This window comes from Patella vulgata, chromosome 8 (genome assembly GCF_932274485.2).
Source record: "Patella vulgata chromosome 8, xgPatVulg1.2, whole genome shotgun sequence".
NCBI lineage: Eukaryota > Metazoa > Mollusca > Gastropoda > Patellidae > Patella > Patella vulgata.
The window spans coordinates 28931664-28945789 of NC_065886.2; the positions used below are offsets into that span (position 1 = coordinate 28931664).

A 14126-nucleotide genomic window follows, 5' to 3' on the forward strand; every position below is an offset into this window, starting at 1 on the left:
TTTGTTTTATATGCGATTAAATCCAACCCGTGTCAGGGTTATAGATTTGGCGCATGAGGATTGCAAGTCAAAGAGCGCGTCCCAATGTTCACCAGATCACAGGGCCTACGATAACGGCATGGAGCCGTCTAAGAGCCATCCACGCAGGTTATCACATGCTATTCACTTATATCTGCGGTCCCCCTTTAAATAATCAGACAGTAAATCCCACAAAGTGAGAATTACAGATCAAAATATTAGGAAATGATCACAATAATTTGTAAATAGGGCTACACATTTAAGGGATTTAAGGAATTTCATTCTTTAAATGTGACTTGATAATCGGGTATACTTATCACTGGGACGTTGACAAGTGCATAGCTATCCAGACACCTAAACATCTGCAATGAAGGTTTGTGACAAGGATATACATGTTTAAAGTGTCTTCTCCGCGATAAACCAGCTTAACTCACCGAGAGATTTAGATAGTTGCACTTGGATAGTATACGTTCATTTCATTGTAGCTCGTTGCAAATGGTCGAATTATTAAAATATTTTAGTTTAAAGGCTCGAAACGCCATTTAGCTCCATATGAATCCCTTGAAAACTTTACTGTTATGAACATTTATCTCCAATATGAATATCAGTCCAAAAGTGGTTCACTTCCATCCCGTATTTACAAAGATATGATGAATTGAAATTTCATCGGACAACGCTACTCGAGCCTAACGAGACGCCGCCATGTTTTGTTGGTAGCGGATAAACCTGATGGGCCTCGTTTAAATCCAAGAATATCTATAGCGTATTTATTTTGGTTATGTTTCTTTAATCAAATGTTAAATAATCAATCTCAGTATATGAAGGAAGGTGAATAAAGCCCGCAATTAATTTACGAAAATATATATGGCCTGGGATTCTTCCTTTAAATTTATTATTTTCTAATCCGTCGTCTGATTGGCGGAACTGTAGCAGAGCCACGGCATGTAACATATAGTTTGATTCTCTATAATAGATATTTCAAACATTCTAAAACTTCACAGGACACTGGATACAAATAATGTATGTTATATTATTGGTAATCTTTACATCAGGTGAGATAGCCTAGTTTGTTTTGTTTTGAATAATTTAGACAAGTAAAAATCTATAGTAAACTTTTATAGTCGCGGAAGATATATTCACTGCTTGCGGAAAACATGTAACAAAGACAATTATAACGCGACAGTGTGAAATTTAGAATATTATAAAGTCATGAAAAATTAAATGCTGTCCGAAAAATTCAGAATAGAGATCATATAGTACCTAACTTTTGCCAATCGGCATCCCTTGATAGATTCTAGTAATTTGTGACGTATTGTATTTTATACTCACGATAGCATGCATATTGAAAGGTTAACCTAGAAAGTATCAGGAGTTTAATTACCTCACTGATCACTCCACACACATATTCAACCATCTTACAGACATAAGAAATACATAGAAAGTAGGCCAGTTTACTTTACGGATTTAAATGAAGAGGGACCCAAGACCAGGGGTGGACGACGTCCGGCGCATGCACCAAACGCGGCGCATAGCTTTAATGACGTGGAGGCGGCATGACGTCATTTTGGTGAAGCCATCGACCCCATTATTGGTTAACCCAAAACAGCGTCTTTCTAATTCTGCTGCTCCGGGTAGACGTCTAATGTGATTAAAAGCTGGCCAACCAATTATGGTTCACGGGAAATGAAGATAGCGACTGCCTTGTTACATAAGGCGTCGCCTACCTAACCTCGTCGTGACCTCCGGTTTTCTCCTACAGGTAAAAGATCCCTATTCTCACGCGATTTGTTGAACTAATGACGTACCATATTACTTAAATATCCAGGACGATAATTCCCATTTCTTTCTATCTGTTAAAGGTGTTGTTGGAGTCGTAATAGATACACCAGCAGAAAAATTATACCAAGTACATTGGCAGGTTTCAGACAGAGACAATTTTAAATTTAAAGCCAATGCCCAGAAAGATGTCATCTTGTTAATGGACGATTATACAGATTTTAATGTCTATGAAATTCTTTTTGGGGGAAATGAAAATACGTATTCTTGTATCCGTATGTGTAAAGATTGTCTTTGCTATGACCGTTCCTTTGTCTGGCACAGTACACTGGCTATTGGTCTGCAAAAATGCTTCTGGATTTTGTGGAATTTGACCTCTTTGTCATATGGAACTGGTTTAAACATTGGAGAAAACGCAATTTATAGATATGTCAATTCAAGTAAAATATTAAGGACCAAACGCATCTTTATCAGCACTTGGTTTGGCAGTAGGGGTATATGGGAAATACGTAAGTATAATCATTTCTAAAAAAAAAGCGATATAAGATATTTATGATGGCACATTCTCCGATAAAAAGATAATGCTATTGTTAGGAAAGAAAGTTCCTCGGTACGATTTATTGCTTCACCACTGTTGAGGGCTGGTTCGATTACTCCTTCTACATGTGATACCATTTGGCATTAACGCTTAAATCATCATGTTGTGACCAATATGTCTCTTGGTGAAAGTCTTATAAAAAATACATCAAACTGGTTGACAGTAATTTGTCGCGTGGTCGCTACTATGACTGAGAAGGAAATGAATTAGGGTTTATCGTTCTACTTTCCCACACCATCTGGGCCCATAAAGACGGAAATATATCATGCATTGTATTTGTGGTTTAACGTGCATGCCAACTTGTACACAGTTTCCGGGCCATCCCATCCACATCACTGGTAATTTTTTGACAAACACCGGGATCGAACACGAGACCTCCTGGTTATTGAGCTAGCGTTTGGATGACACAAATGGGGTGAAATAAAGTTAATCAGACATCACTATTAACTTTGTGATCGCTACCTAAAATTATGAAATATGTACCATTTTAAAGGCTCAATACCACTCTTGTTGTAACTGAATAATATGTTCCAATCTTTATTCTGTCAACAATTGTACTATTTTACAATATTCCAATTAATTGATGATACAAATTTCATCTTAACACACCTAATTTAAAAAATTGGAAAAATTCAACTAAATGGTTTGAAAAGCCTGACGTAAAGCTTTTCAAATGTGACTTGAATTTAAAAATATTTTTGAACCCTCTGGACAAGTAAAATAGGATTTAATGGATAATTTACACAACAGGTAAGACACTAACACATCTAGTACTTAGAATAAGGCTATTTTTTATTTTCTGGAGCTGTCAAGCCAGCAAGAGTGTTATTGTCCCTTTAAAGTAGATTTGAAGCAAACATGTACCGTATTTACTGCACAAGGCAACACAAAGTAGTAATCGTAAACATAAAGTGAGGAAATTTGACAATTCATAACCTGCATTTGTTGCCAATAAAACTGGACATAGTTGTATTTTGCAAATCGTTGGGTTTAAAAACCTTTTAACTTAGCTTATACCCCCGTCAAACCGGGGTGGAGTCGTTACTGCGACGCTACGGCGACGGAAAATGATTGCAGAGCGCGTCAAGATCGCCATAAGCGCGGTAAACGCGTGGTGGAAACGCCAGATATCGTGCTGTGGTCTCCATGGTCGTGAATGATCGCCTAGTCAACGCGCTTGTTTTAAGCATGTTCAAAACAAACGCCAAGGCTTTGCGATCTAACCTTGAAAGTTGTAATGCCCAGTCAGACCGGGGTGGCGTCCTTACTGCGCTGCAGCGACCGTACAGCGACCAGAAAATGCACAAGGTCGCCGGCAAACGTGAACACAACATGCGAAAATGTCCCAAAATATTACAAACTTGAAAAAAAATATTGCGTTTTCACATCTTTCAAGGGCAGATCGCAGAACCTTGGTGTTTGTTTTGAACATGCTCAAAACAAACGCCGTGACTCGGCGATCTTTTGCGACCATCGAGACCACAGCGTGATATCTGGCGTTTCCACCACGCTTTTACCACGCTTATGGCGATCTTGACGCGCTCTTGGGCCATTTTCCGTCGCCGTAGCAGCGTAGTAAAGGCGCCACCCCGGTCTGACGGGGTAAAGAACGAGACTTTTATCAAATTTGTAAATTTTTTGGGACAATTTCTCGCGTTGTGGTTTCGTTTGCCGGCGACCTTGTGCATTTTCTAGTCGCTGTACGGTCGCAGCAGCGCAGTAAGGACGCCACCCCGGTCTGACGGGGGCATTAGAGGCTACTATAAAGTGATAAACTCACATGTCACCTCGAGGTCTCGTTTTCTTTCTTTCTGGATTTTGAGGAACATTCTTGGATAAACATGTTACTTTTGGATATAATTTCAGCTGATTACTTGACATTTGTTACCAAGTCAAATCTACAGAATATAACCATCTATTGGGATGTGGCTGGTGTTTCATCGGCCCTATGTTCAATAGAAGCGTGTGCACGTGTTGATATTATCTTCACCACCAGTTTGGCTAATGTATATTATAAAGTTGCTTTAGGGGACTGTTCTAACCAATGCACAACTATCCAGAAAGTCATATCCAACAATGTGTCAACTGTCAAAGCCAACTTGAATCCTCTAGAATGTTCCCGTTATGGAGATGTATGGATAAGCTGGGAGACTAAGAGACTGGTAGTTGGAACTGGACGAGTTCTTCACCAAGATGTCTTTATTTCTATGGACAATATCCAGAATGATGCTATTGTCGAACGGATGCAGATACAAAGCTCATTATCGGCTAAGTGGAAAATAGGTCAGTTTTTAGCAAGCTTCGCTTGGCTCTATTGTTCATTTTGGCCAATGTAAGAACAATATCGAAAATCCGAATTAGTCTCAAGCAAACTATCCCATTGTTTAAACCCACGAAACAGTTTAAAGATGCCTTGCCAAGTACAAACTAGGTGATTTGGTCTAAAGACATATTTAAACTACTTTGTCAAAAGTTTGGTTCAAATCACTCTCAAAACATTCTAATCGCAAATAACTACCCAAGTCGTGAAATAATCTTAAACAGCCTTGTTCGTCAGGTGTCCAAATGAAATGAAATGGGGTTTAACGTCCTAGTGTTCTGCCCCTAACCTGGGCTAATGAAGACGGACATACGCCATACAGTGTGCTATGAGGGAAATTTTGCCCGGGCAGCGGCACTATCGCCTACTCTTATATCGAATTCCAATTGCCGAGGGATCTTTTACGTGCATTCCAATGTATACACGGAATGCACGTAAAAGATCCAATTTAGATTATATTTGTCGTTACTCGTAGGCCACTGTCCTACTTTTATTGGAAATATCTAACCTATAAATACTTTCTGCGCTGAAATGCATATTTAAACGCGATTCAGGCCTTCGTCGTGCTAAATGTAACACAAGTCCGTGTTACTAATATACATGATCCTGCAATGTTCATATCAACTCAGCGGTTGGGACCTTTTGAAAACTACTGTTGAGTGGATATTAACATTTCACTAAACGATAATGTTCAGTTTCCAGTCCAATCAAACATCTCAGTACACCAATTTCCTTGTTGGCCTGACAGATAAGAGCATATAGCTTGACCAATTCCCGAAGGTTCTCGATTCATGAAAGGATACGAAACAAGGACGTTCTAATCGAGGGACCGGTGTCACTACCCCACTAACAGTATTGTAGTACCGGTATCCTCCCGTAGTCTCACGCGCTTGCTTTCGATCATGTGTTCAAATGGCGCGGTTTCGCCCCCCCCCCCCCCCAGCGGTTTTCTCCGTCACCCCCACCTGCTAACGACTCCTATACACAAGCTATTTAATGGCATTGTATCATTTGATTCCGTAAAGATACTAGATAGTGTTCAGAGGACGTTGCTCACCCATTCTTTATCATGTGTGTGTGTTGTGCTTTCGTTCCAGACGTATACGGTTGTGAATTCGACAGTTGGCAGGCCTGGAAGAATGAAGTTACTTCCAATCGTTTCAAAACCAGAAGACGCATCTGTCACTGTAAACGCCCGTCTTCTCATCCTACATCATTTGATGGCGACTTCCACTGTGATGGGGAATCGGAAGATAAACTGGAAGGTATGTACATGAATATCTTAACATTTTAAATGTTGGCGGAACTGCCCGGGGTATTGTTTTTATACGCCCACATTTTCATATGAACTTGTATTGTCGTCGCTCCTGTTCATGTACATGTATATCTTAGCATTTTAAATTTTTGGCGGAACTGCCCGGGGTATTGTTTTTATACGCCCACATTTTCATGTGAACTTATATTGTCGTCGCCCCTGTTCGTCCATCCGTTCACATTTTGTCGGATATTCGCGCATAACGGACCGTAACTTCCTAGATTACGGCCTCTGATTGTGTGAAAAATCACGTTTTTAACTTGTGGACAATTTTGAGATCAAATTTTTATCCGATATTGATGTAACTTAAAATGCAAGTTTACAACCCAAAGTTATCGGTGCCTTTCGATATTCGCGTTCATCGGACCATAACTTCGTTAATTATGGCCCCTGACTGTATGAAATATCGCGTTATTAAATGTAGCTTGAGGACCCTCTGGAGGTCACAACTTTTATACGTCCACATTTTCATGTGCACGTATTGTCGTCGCCCCTGTCCGTCCACAATTTCTTTGTGGACACTCTACAGGTCTTCCACAGATCTCGGTTCCCTATGAAATTGGCATGTATCGGAGGGTAACTTCATGGATTATGGCCCCTGATTGTACGAAAAAAACTCGTTTTTAGCTTGTGGTCACCATTTTCATCTGATTTTGATGACACTTGAAATGTATGTTTATAACTCAAAGATCTTGGTTCCTTTCAATATTCGCGCATATCTGACCGTATCTTCCTGGATTATGACCCCTGATTGTACGAAAAATCGCATTTTGTATTAGCTTGTTCTCTGTACATCTCTTGCAAAATGTGGGTGTATTTTGCCTGCCAGCCGATGGTTGATTTCGAATTTCATGAATATCGGACCGAAATTGCCTGACAAAATGGCCGCTAGAGGTCACAATTTTGATCTAATTTTGATAAAACTTCAAATATATGCTTATATTCACTAGATCTCGGTTCATGTCGATATTCACGCATATCGGATCATAGATTATGACTGTACGAAAATTCGCATTTTAAGCTTGCGGGAACACTGTAACGGTCACAATGTTTATTAGATTTAAGAAAACGTTTAAATATATCACCGTTACACCATAATGACAGTTGAGTTCGAATTTCGGGACAATCGGACCGAAACTGCCCGCTCCCCATACCCAAATAGTTTAAAGGTATGTAATACAAGGGTTTTAGAGGTCACAATTTTTTTATCCGATTTTAATGAAGCTTATGTTTATATCCCAAACGTCTGATTTCCTTTCAATACTTGCACGAATCGGACCCTAACTTTCTGGATTACGTCTTTCTTTTAGATTGTTTTCTGTCCAGCTCTTGCAAAATGTGGGCGTACCTTGCATGGCAACCGCTTTTTAATGAAGCAAATGAGTTAATTCCGAGTAGACGACTTTTGTAGACCTTTATCCCAGTCCTGAACATGGACGAATTCCTTGTCAGGACAGCCACTGAGATCCTTATTGGTTTAGAAGATCAAATACGGGTTGTTGCATAGCGAAATGCCAAGATGGTCGCCATGCCATATTTGGAGGAGGTGGTGTCGATCAAAAAAGTGAAAAGCTAAGGTAGCATTTGTGGAACAATTGACGCGTTTTTCCGGAACGTCCACACCCATCTCAAATCTGCCCCTAAGTTGAATTGCTGTCGTTAAAATAGTTTATAGGGATTATATTAATTTTTCAGAACGCTCGGCTCATAATGACCTGATGAACGCGTCTATAGGACATCGTTTTTTAAACTATGCCAAGACGTAATTGAAACACTTGCCAATTTCTACAACTACATGTATCTAGCGTATGAGACATAACATGTACATACAAAAAACAGATCGGCTTCTGTTTCGTTGCCTACCACTCATTGTTCGTAACATTTTTATTTCCTTTCAGAATCTATCAAACGGTATATTTGGCGAAATGCAGGAAACATCTACTCCACCACCTTGGCCAAAAATGTCATCACTAACATTTCAAAAATAAGGTGTGGTGTGGCATGTGGCTTGAGGGACCGCTGTTCTATTTTCTCGTACACTAAGATAAATACAGCCTGTTGGTTGTATGACGTACAACATTTCGATACACATGACTTTGTAGAAAACGAAAACTTCAGAACCTATGTTATTTTGAATTAGTCTTGGTGATGATGGTTTAACATGCGTCCGAAATATCTGACTGATGGTTTTTATTAATAGACGACTATTTTTCTTCACACTATACGAATGTCTGGGCTTTCTCTTAGCTGCCCCAGGTCGACCTATAACGTTAGCGTTAAGTATCCACGACGATTTTTATCGACAAAACCGGCTTGTCGAATGCAACGTTCCTAGCGTTACTTCACTTATAAACAGACGACTTGCACTCGTTTGTTTACTTCCTGTCTGACATTTTGACAGTTAAAAATCTTACTGTTTCTTCTTGAAAAATTATAATAGAACGGTGATATTGTCTAGGCCTATTCAAAAATGTTCTTCTAATCACGGATTACCATTATGACATGGTATTTATGACGTTATGACGTCAAACCTCTGGGTCGCTTAAACGTTAAGGATACTGGTTTTCGCCAAAGCCCTGTATATACGGCTTTGGTTTTGGCGTATTTATGTCAGGGGAAAACCAAAATTGAATTATTTTTTTTTTTATTAAACTACCTTAAAATATTAGAACCTTTTTGTCATTGTTCGTTTTGTGTGTGTAGAAATGGGAAATTAAGGAGTACAATGACCTCTGCTCAAGCTACCAATGAACTGATTCAGAAGGGGTGGTCTATGCAATGTGGCCCCCAGTACTTCCGACATTGTAATTGCAAAGTTAAAACTTTATACGCGTGAAGTATTTGATGCATTAAACAAGTAAAAATATGAAACCTCAGCTTTTTTATTTTTTATTATAAATGTTTATGCCTATGTGGATGATTGAATGAAACTGGTTTTACTTTAAAATATCTCCCAGTTGAGCTGAACTTTGAGAAGTTAACATTTGTTCCGCCTTAAATTAACCCACTGAGCGGGACAAACTAGCATCTTATCCAGCTGTTAGTAATGGATGTTGTGCACTCGATAGAGTATGTTAACACATTCTAGAACACCTAATACCACTTTTTGACGATATCGCATAGTTAGCACTTTTATGTTCATACTTTCGTTTTAGGACCACAACCCCAAAAGGAACCCCCAAAACAACCCCAGGTTTTAACTTTGTGAGCATTTCAGTTATATGTGAAAATACAGATTAATCCCAAAGACAACCCCAGAGTTGGGTTTAACGTCCTACTGTTATGTGGTGTAGGATAATTTTGCTTGTACTGCTGCGACTCCGTTTAAAGCGGTATTAGGTAAGATTAGACACAGGACTGACAGTTCCCGCTATAATAGTTCAGAACTAGATAATGAAAAGAGAATATGCCGAAAATTTCATTATTCAAATTACTTCATTCTGGGCCTAGATATTAGCGATGAAATTATAGGCTAGCCTCGATCGTCATTACTACCGTTATCACGATAATAAACAAAATCTCGATTATCCAGTTTTATGGTAACCGCATCCACCAGAAAACGTATTTGAATCCACTCAATATAGCATGCATCCGGTGGTATCGAAAGTTGATTACGGTCTTGGTAAGTTAATAAATGTCTAATAGTTTATTTAACACTTAAGGCCTAAAGAAAGACCTGCAATAGACAGATTTAGCTCTTTTCTATTCTCGCTCTTGCATAAAGCATCTTTAATCTACTTGGATTTTCAGCGGTCAAGACTTCTTTAATGAGTAGGCCTACGTCAATGTTTACATGGGCTGACATCAGTTTATTAACAATTTCTGTTGTATGCATAGCAGTCATATCTCTGACATATGAAGGTCGGCTTTTAAAACAAAACAAAACATGGTTCTTATTTGAGTGAACAGATAAAAAACACTTTACAGTTTATCAATTACAGCCTTATTCCGGTTGATTGGCTGTTGACGTCACACATACAATAAAATTATGATCTTATCACAATCACTGGTGTGTATTGACAGTTCAATTAACATAGTGACTGACCTAATCATTACCACATTATAATCATCTACACGCAACCTACAAATCACTTGAATTGTTATAGATTACATACTTGTGGCTGGAATATTTTATAGTAAATTTTAAAATGCAACATTATCTTTGTGTTGTGAGAGTTGTGGAAATTCCAGCAAGTGCCGTCGGTTCTCTTCCGACAAAAGTAACGACATTCTCGTTCATGAACATACCCCATACAAACGCGGCAACCAACATGAATCACTAACGATCTATATTACACCCAACTATCAATTTAGAATGAAAAGAATTCCACGCCGAGTACATTACCGGTGTCAGATCAAATGAGAAAGATATAACGGAAGGACGAGCCGGTAGGACAGATACCCTTGACACAACGATGGGCGCGGAGAAATATGTTGTATTTGATATACAATTAGTCCAGGTAAGTGTTAATTCGTATTCGTATCACGTTGAAATAATTAAATAAAGGATAGTACAAGGCTGTGTGTAAACCTATATCTTTGATCTGGCCGCGTACAAAAGATAATTACCTAATGAGCGTTCTTATTCCCGTGAGCGCTTGTCACATTAATACACAAATATAGTCAAATACCTTTTCTCAAACAATCTGTTATTCAATTCAGATGGTTACCAACAAAATTAATTAGCCCAAATTTAGTTGCACTGGTAATAGAAACATAGTGAGATATCTTTCCTGTTTTTAGAATGAATGAATGAAATGTGGTTTTATGGCACGTCAGCACCAACCGCCTGTTTTTAGAGAAATGAAGTCAAATCCAGCATCCTGGAGAAGGACGGTCTCATTCGCGCCGTACTATGGCTCCAGGAATATTATATGAAATGAAATGAAATGGAGTTTAACGTCCTACTGTACTGCTCCTAACCTGGGCTAATGAAGACGGGGGAATATTATATACAGTTGGCTACTCGGTAAATGGATCCGCGAAAATCAGGTGAATACGAAGCACTTATTCGATGTCTGGCACGAAGCGAACGGTTTAAATGTGTTTTATTTCTAGCTTAATAAAGAGTTTGGATCATCATAAAACATACCATTGACACATTAAAGTAGACTATAATGACTATATATTGGAAGGTCGTTGGAACGAAGTAGTTTTTCAAATAAATGTTAATTATAACATTAGAATTATTACTGTTTCTTCCAGGTTTGAAGACAAAATTGATGGCACTTGGAAAAGAAAACACTATGACAGCATCAATCTCTGGATTCGAAGTATAAGAACCATCTTTTATTGGTGTGGGGAATGTGGCTACAGCGACTGTCTTTGTTATGGCATTATAAAACAAATAAAATAAATTAAAGAACAAAATTTTTCGTAGCCAATTGTTTTATTTAATTGGGGGATTCCGGAATCAGCCAGGCCTTAAAGAATTACATGCCCAGCTGTATATAGATAAATACGGGAGGTCTATATTTGGGACTTTGCGTGAAGATGGCTGATTTAATTTTAATCAGGTTGATGTGAACTTGCCGTAAGGTGCATGTAGTAACCGCTGACTACAAGTACGAAAATTTTGTTTGGTCAGTTGATATGCTCTTTAAGCAACTATTTCTCTTCGGTTAAAAATAGACTTAATGAAAGATGGACTTTTGTTCCGCAATCCTACTATCTATAAACATATTTTTTTTTATATAAATTTTGAAAGCAACAAATAGAATTGTGGCTGTATATAACCACTGTCTGTTCATCCACCATTTCTTGTCAAATCTTGTTAACGCAATAAATGCTGTATAGTTTTAAATGAGTTGTTTTCAGATTTTGAAGAACCAGGTGATAAAAACTACCTTAAATAATGATTATGCTGCAAGTTGTTCTTCAGAAATTTCGCAAAGTCGACCTTGAAAATAAATAACATCTTGGCAACCCGAAGATACAAGGCCATTGACCCTGGTTTCATTATATAATACTATATACCACCAATACTTTATAAGATTATAACATTACAGAATAAAACAACATAAGCTTTAATTGTGTCAAAACAATGCTTGGTTAATAATTAATTTGAAAACATTTCTCAGATATTTTATAGGCCACAAAACACATTCTGGTTCTCAGCTGCAGACACCGCCACGACATCCAAGATTGCAGAGTTCACACGGCAGTCATATTTTCCGCACACATGTATCACTGAAACATAAATTTAATTTTTTTTATTATTCGTTCACTAAGTACAATAAATATGAAAAAAATAAATAAATACATAAAAATATATACAAGTTCTCAATTAATACAGAGTTGATTAATTATTTCATTTAAGTTTATATATTCAGACGGTGAACAGTCTCTTAAATCTATGTATTCTCGTATAGCATTTCCTATTCTCTTATCATTTTCCTTCCAGGAACTTTTATCGTGACATTCTATTATATCTACAATATTTAACAATGACTTATGTTCTAAATTGTATTTTGTAATATTATTATGATATGATAAGTAATTGATATTATTGCACATAGTAGACTGACTTCCCAACAACGCAGTCCGTCCACATATATGAAGACATAAATTTCTACTATGTATAATACTATGACAAAACTTAATAAAACGTTTATGAAGCTGAGTTTCAATTGACAGATCCTGACATATAATATTCAATAAACTATTGTGGGTTCTTGGGGAAATGTTGAATACTTCCCTAACCTGTTTTCTCCAGGCTACATAAAAACTCTCTAATGACTTTTGTGAGAAATCCCATAGTTGGCTCCCATACAGGGGCATACAATAAGTTTTGAATAATTTATACTTAACTTTAGATGAGGAGAATGCCATAAGTTAATAATTAATTTGAAATCAGTTCTTAGTTATTTTATAGCTTTTAGGCCACAAAAACCCCCCAATGTTCTGGTTCTCAGTCACCGTGGGCCACGTCAACGAAGATTGCAGACATGTTTTCCGCACACATGTATCACTGAAACATAAAGTCCTAGAATGCTGAAAATTGAAAGATTTGATCCTGGTCTATCCCAATGCTTCACAACAAATTTGAAAATAGGATTCATCCGCTCACAGTTCTAATGCTGCTCACCAAATTTAATAAAATCCGTTAACTATATAGGCTCTATCGCATTAGTAAGGTCTTTTTAGGTGGGTGTTGGAGCTGCAAGCTCTGTCGTGTTAACAAAGGTTTCGGAAATAAGGGTGGTGGTGTTCACCCAAGAATGAAAAGTTATCCCTATATACTAACAAATTGCCTTCAAACCAGCGGCTTTTGTTCCAAACTTGTTAATGGAGTTGCAGTCTGTTAGGTGATGAGCAGACACAAGGACTACCCAGCCCCATCCACAGTTCCTTTAAACCACGATTCTTTAAAATGTACTAGTAATGCAATACAAGCGTCAAGACATCAGTAGTGTAATTAATTTCTTCTCGCAATTTGAACTGGTTAGGATCACGATTAGTATGCATTTGTTCTTGGCTTGCGCTAAAAGATCTACATATTATTCTGTGAACATTACTTCCAAAGCTTTCCGTGAACCCTCCAATTTCTTGACAACCCAAGAAACAACTGCCACTCTGCCATATAATTTTTCTGTCATATTGGGAATAATTATGCCCAAATTATCCAATTCCTTTAAATCATAGATACCTAGAGATACCACAGCGGGGATAATTGTTTTCCATATATGTATTACTAATAGTAGGATTACCAGCTTGCGATAGATATTCATCTTTCAAGATTTTTCAAGACATTTAAGTCTATGTGAGCGACTAGTCCAGTCGCCAAACCCAATATGTCGAGTGAACCTGGAAATTGTATACAAAGTTCTTTTTATAATTGATTTTAGAAGCCTATAGTGTCCTCTTTCAGAATCTGCCGGGTGAACCTCGGTTACTCTTGAGCGTTTTGAGAAATTCAAGATGGCGCCCAAGGCGGCCGCCATTTCAAATAATCCCCTATAACTCTTATTCAGTCTAGGATGATAATTTTGGAGTCTAACCGTATGTTTTTGGGGGCTCAAGGAATACAATGAAATCGTTCATTATCTACTGGGATGATTAGATTATAGTAAAATCCAAAATGCCAGACAATATGGCCC

At 37.9% G+C, this 14126-nt stretch overlaps 1 protein-coding gene across 1 annotated transcript; it reads left to right on the forward strand.

Moving 5' to 3' along the window:
- The first annotated feature begins 982 nt into the window (after positions 1 to 982).
- On the forward strand, positions 983 to 8879 carry LOC126829588 (uncharacterized). Its single transcript, XM_050559540.2, has 5 exons — positions 983 to 1070; positions 1878 to 2303; positions 4259 to 4675; positions 5810 to 5977; positions 7926 to 8879. The coding sequence occupies exons 1-5, from the start codon at positions 1037 to 1039 to the stop codon at positions 8165 to 8167; spliced, it is 1287 nt and encodes a 428-aa protein (XP_050415497.2). The 5' UTR covers positions 983 to 1036; the 3' UTR covers positions 8168 to 8879.
- Positions 8880 to 14126: the final 5247 nt, after the last annotated feature.

Coding starts and splice junctions, on each gene's coding strand:
- LOC126829588 (XM_050559540.2), top strand. CDS start 1,037: ATGTATGTTATATTATTGGTAATCTTTACATCAG. Junction 1,071..1,877: donor ATTGGTAATCTTTACATCAG/GTGAGATAGCCT, acceptor TATCTGTTAAAG/GTGTTGTTGGAGTCGTAATA. Junction 2,304..4,258: donor TAGGGGTATATGGGAAATAC/GTAAGTATAATC, acceptor ATATAATTTCAG/CTGATTACTTGACATTTGTT.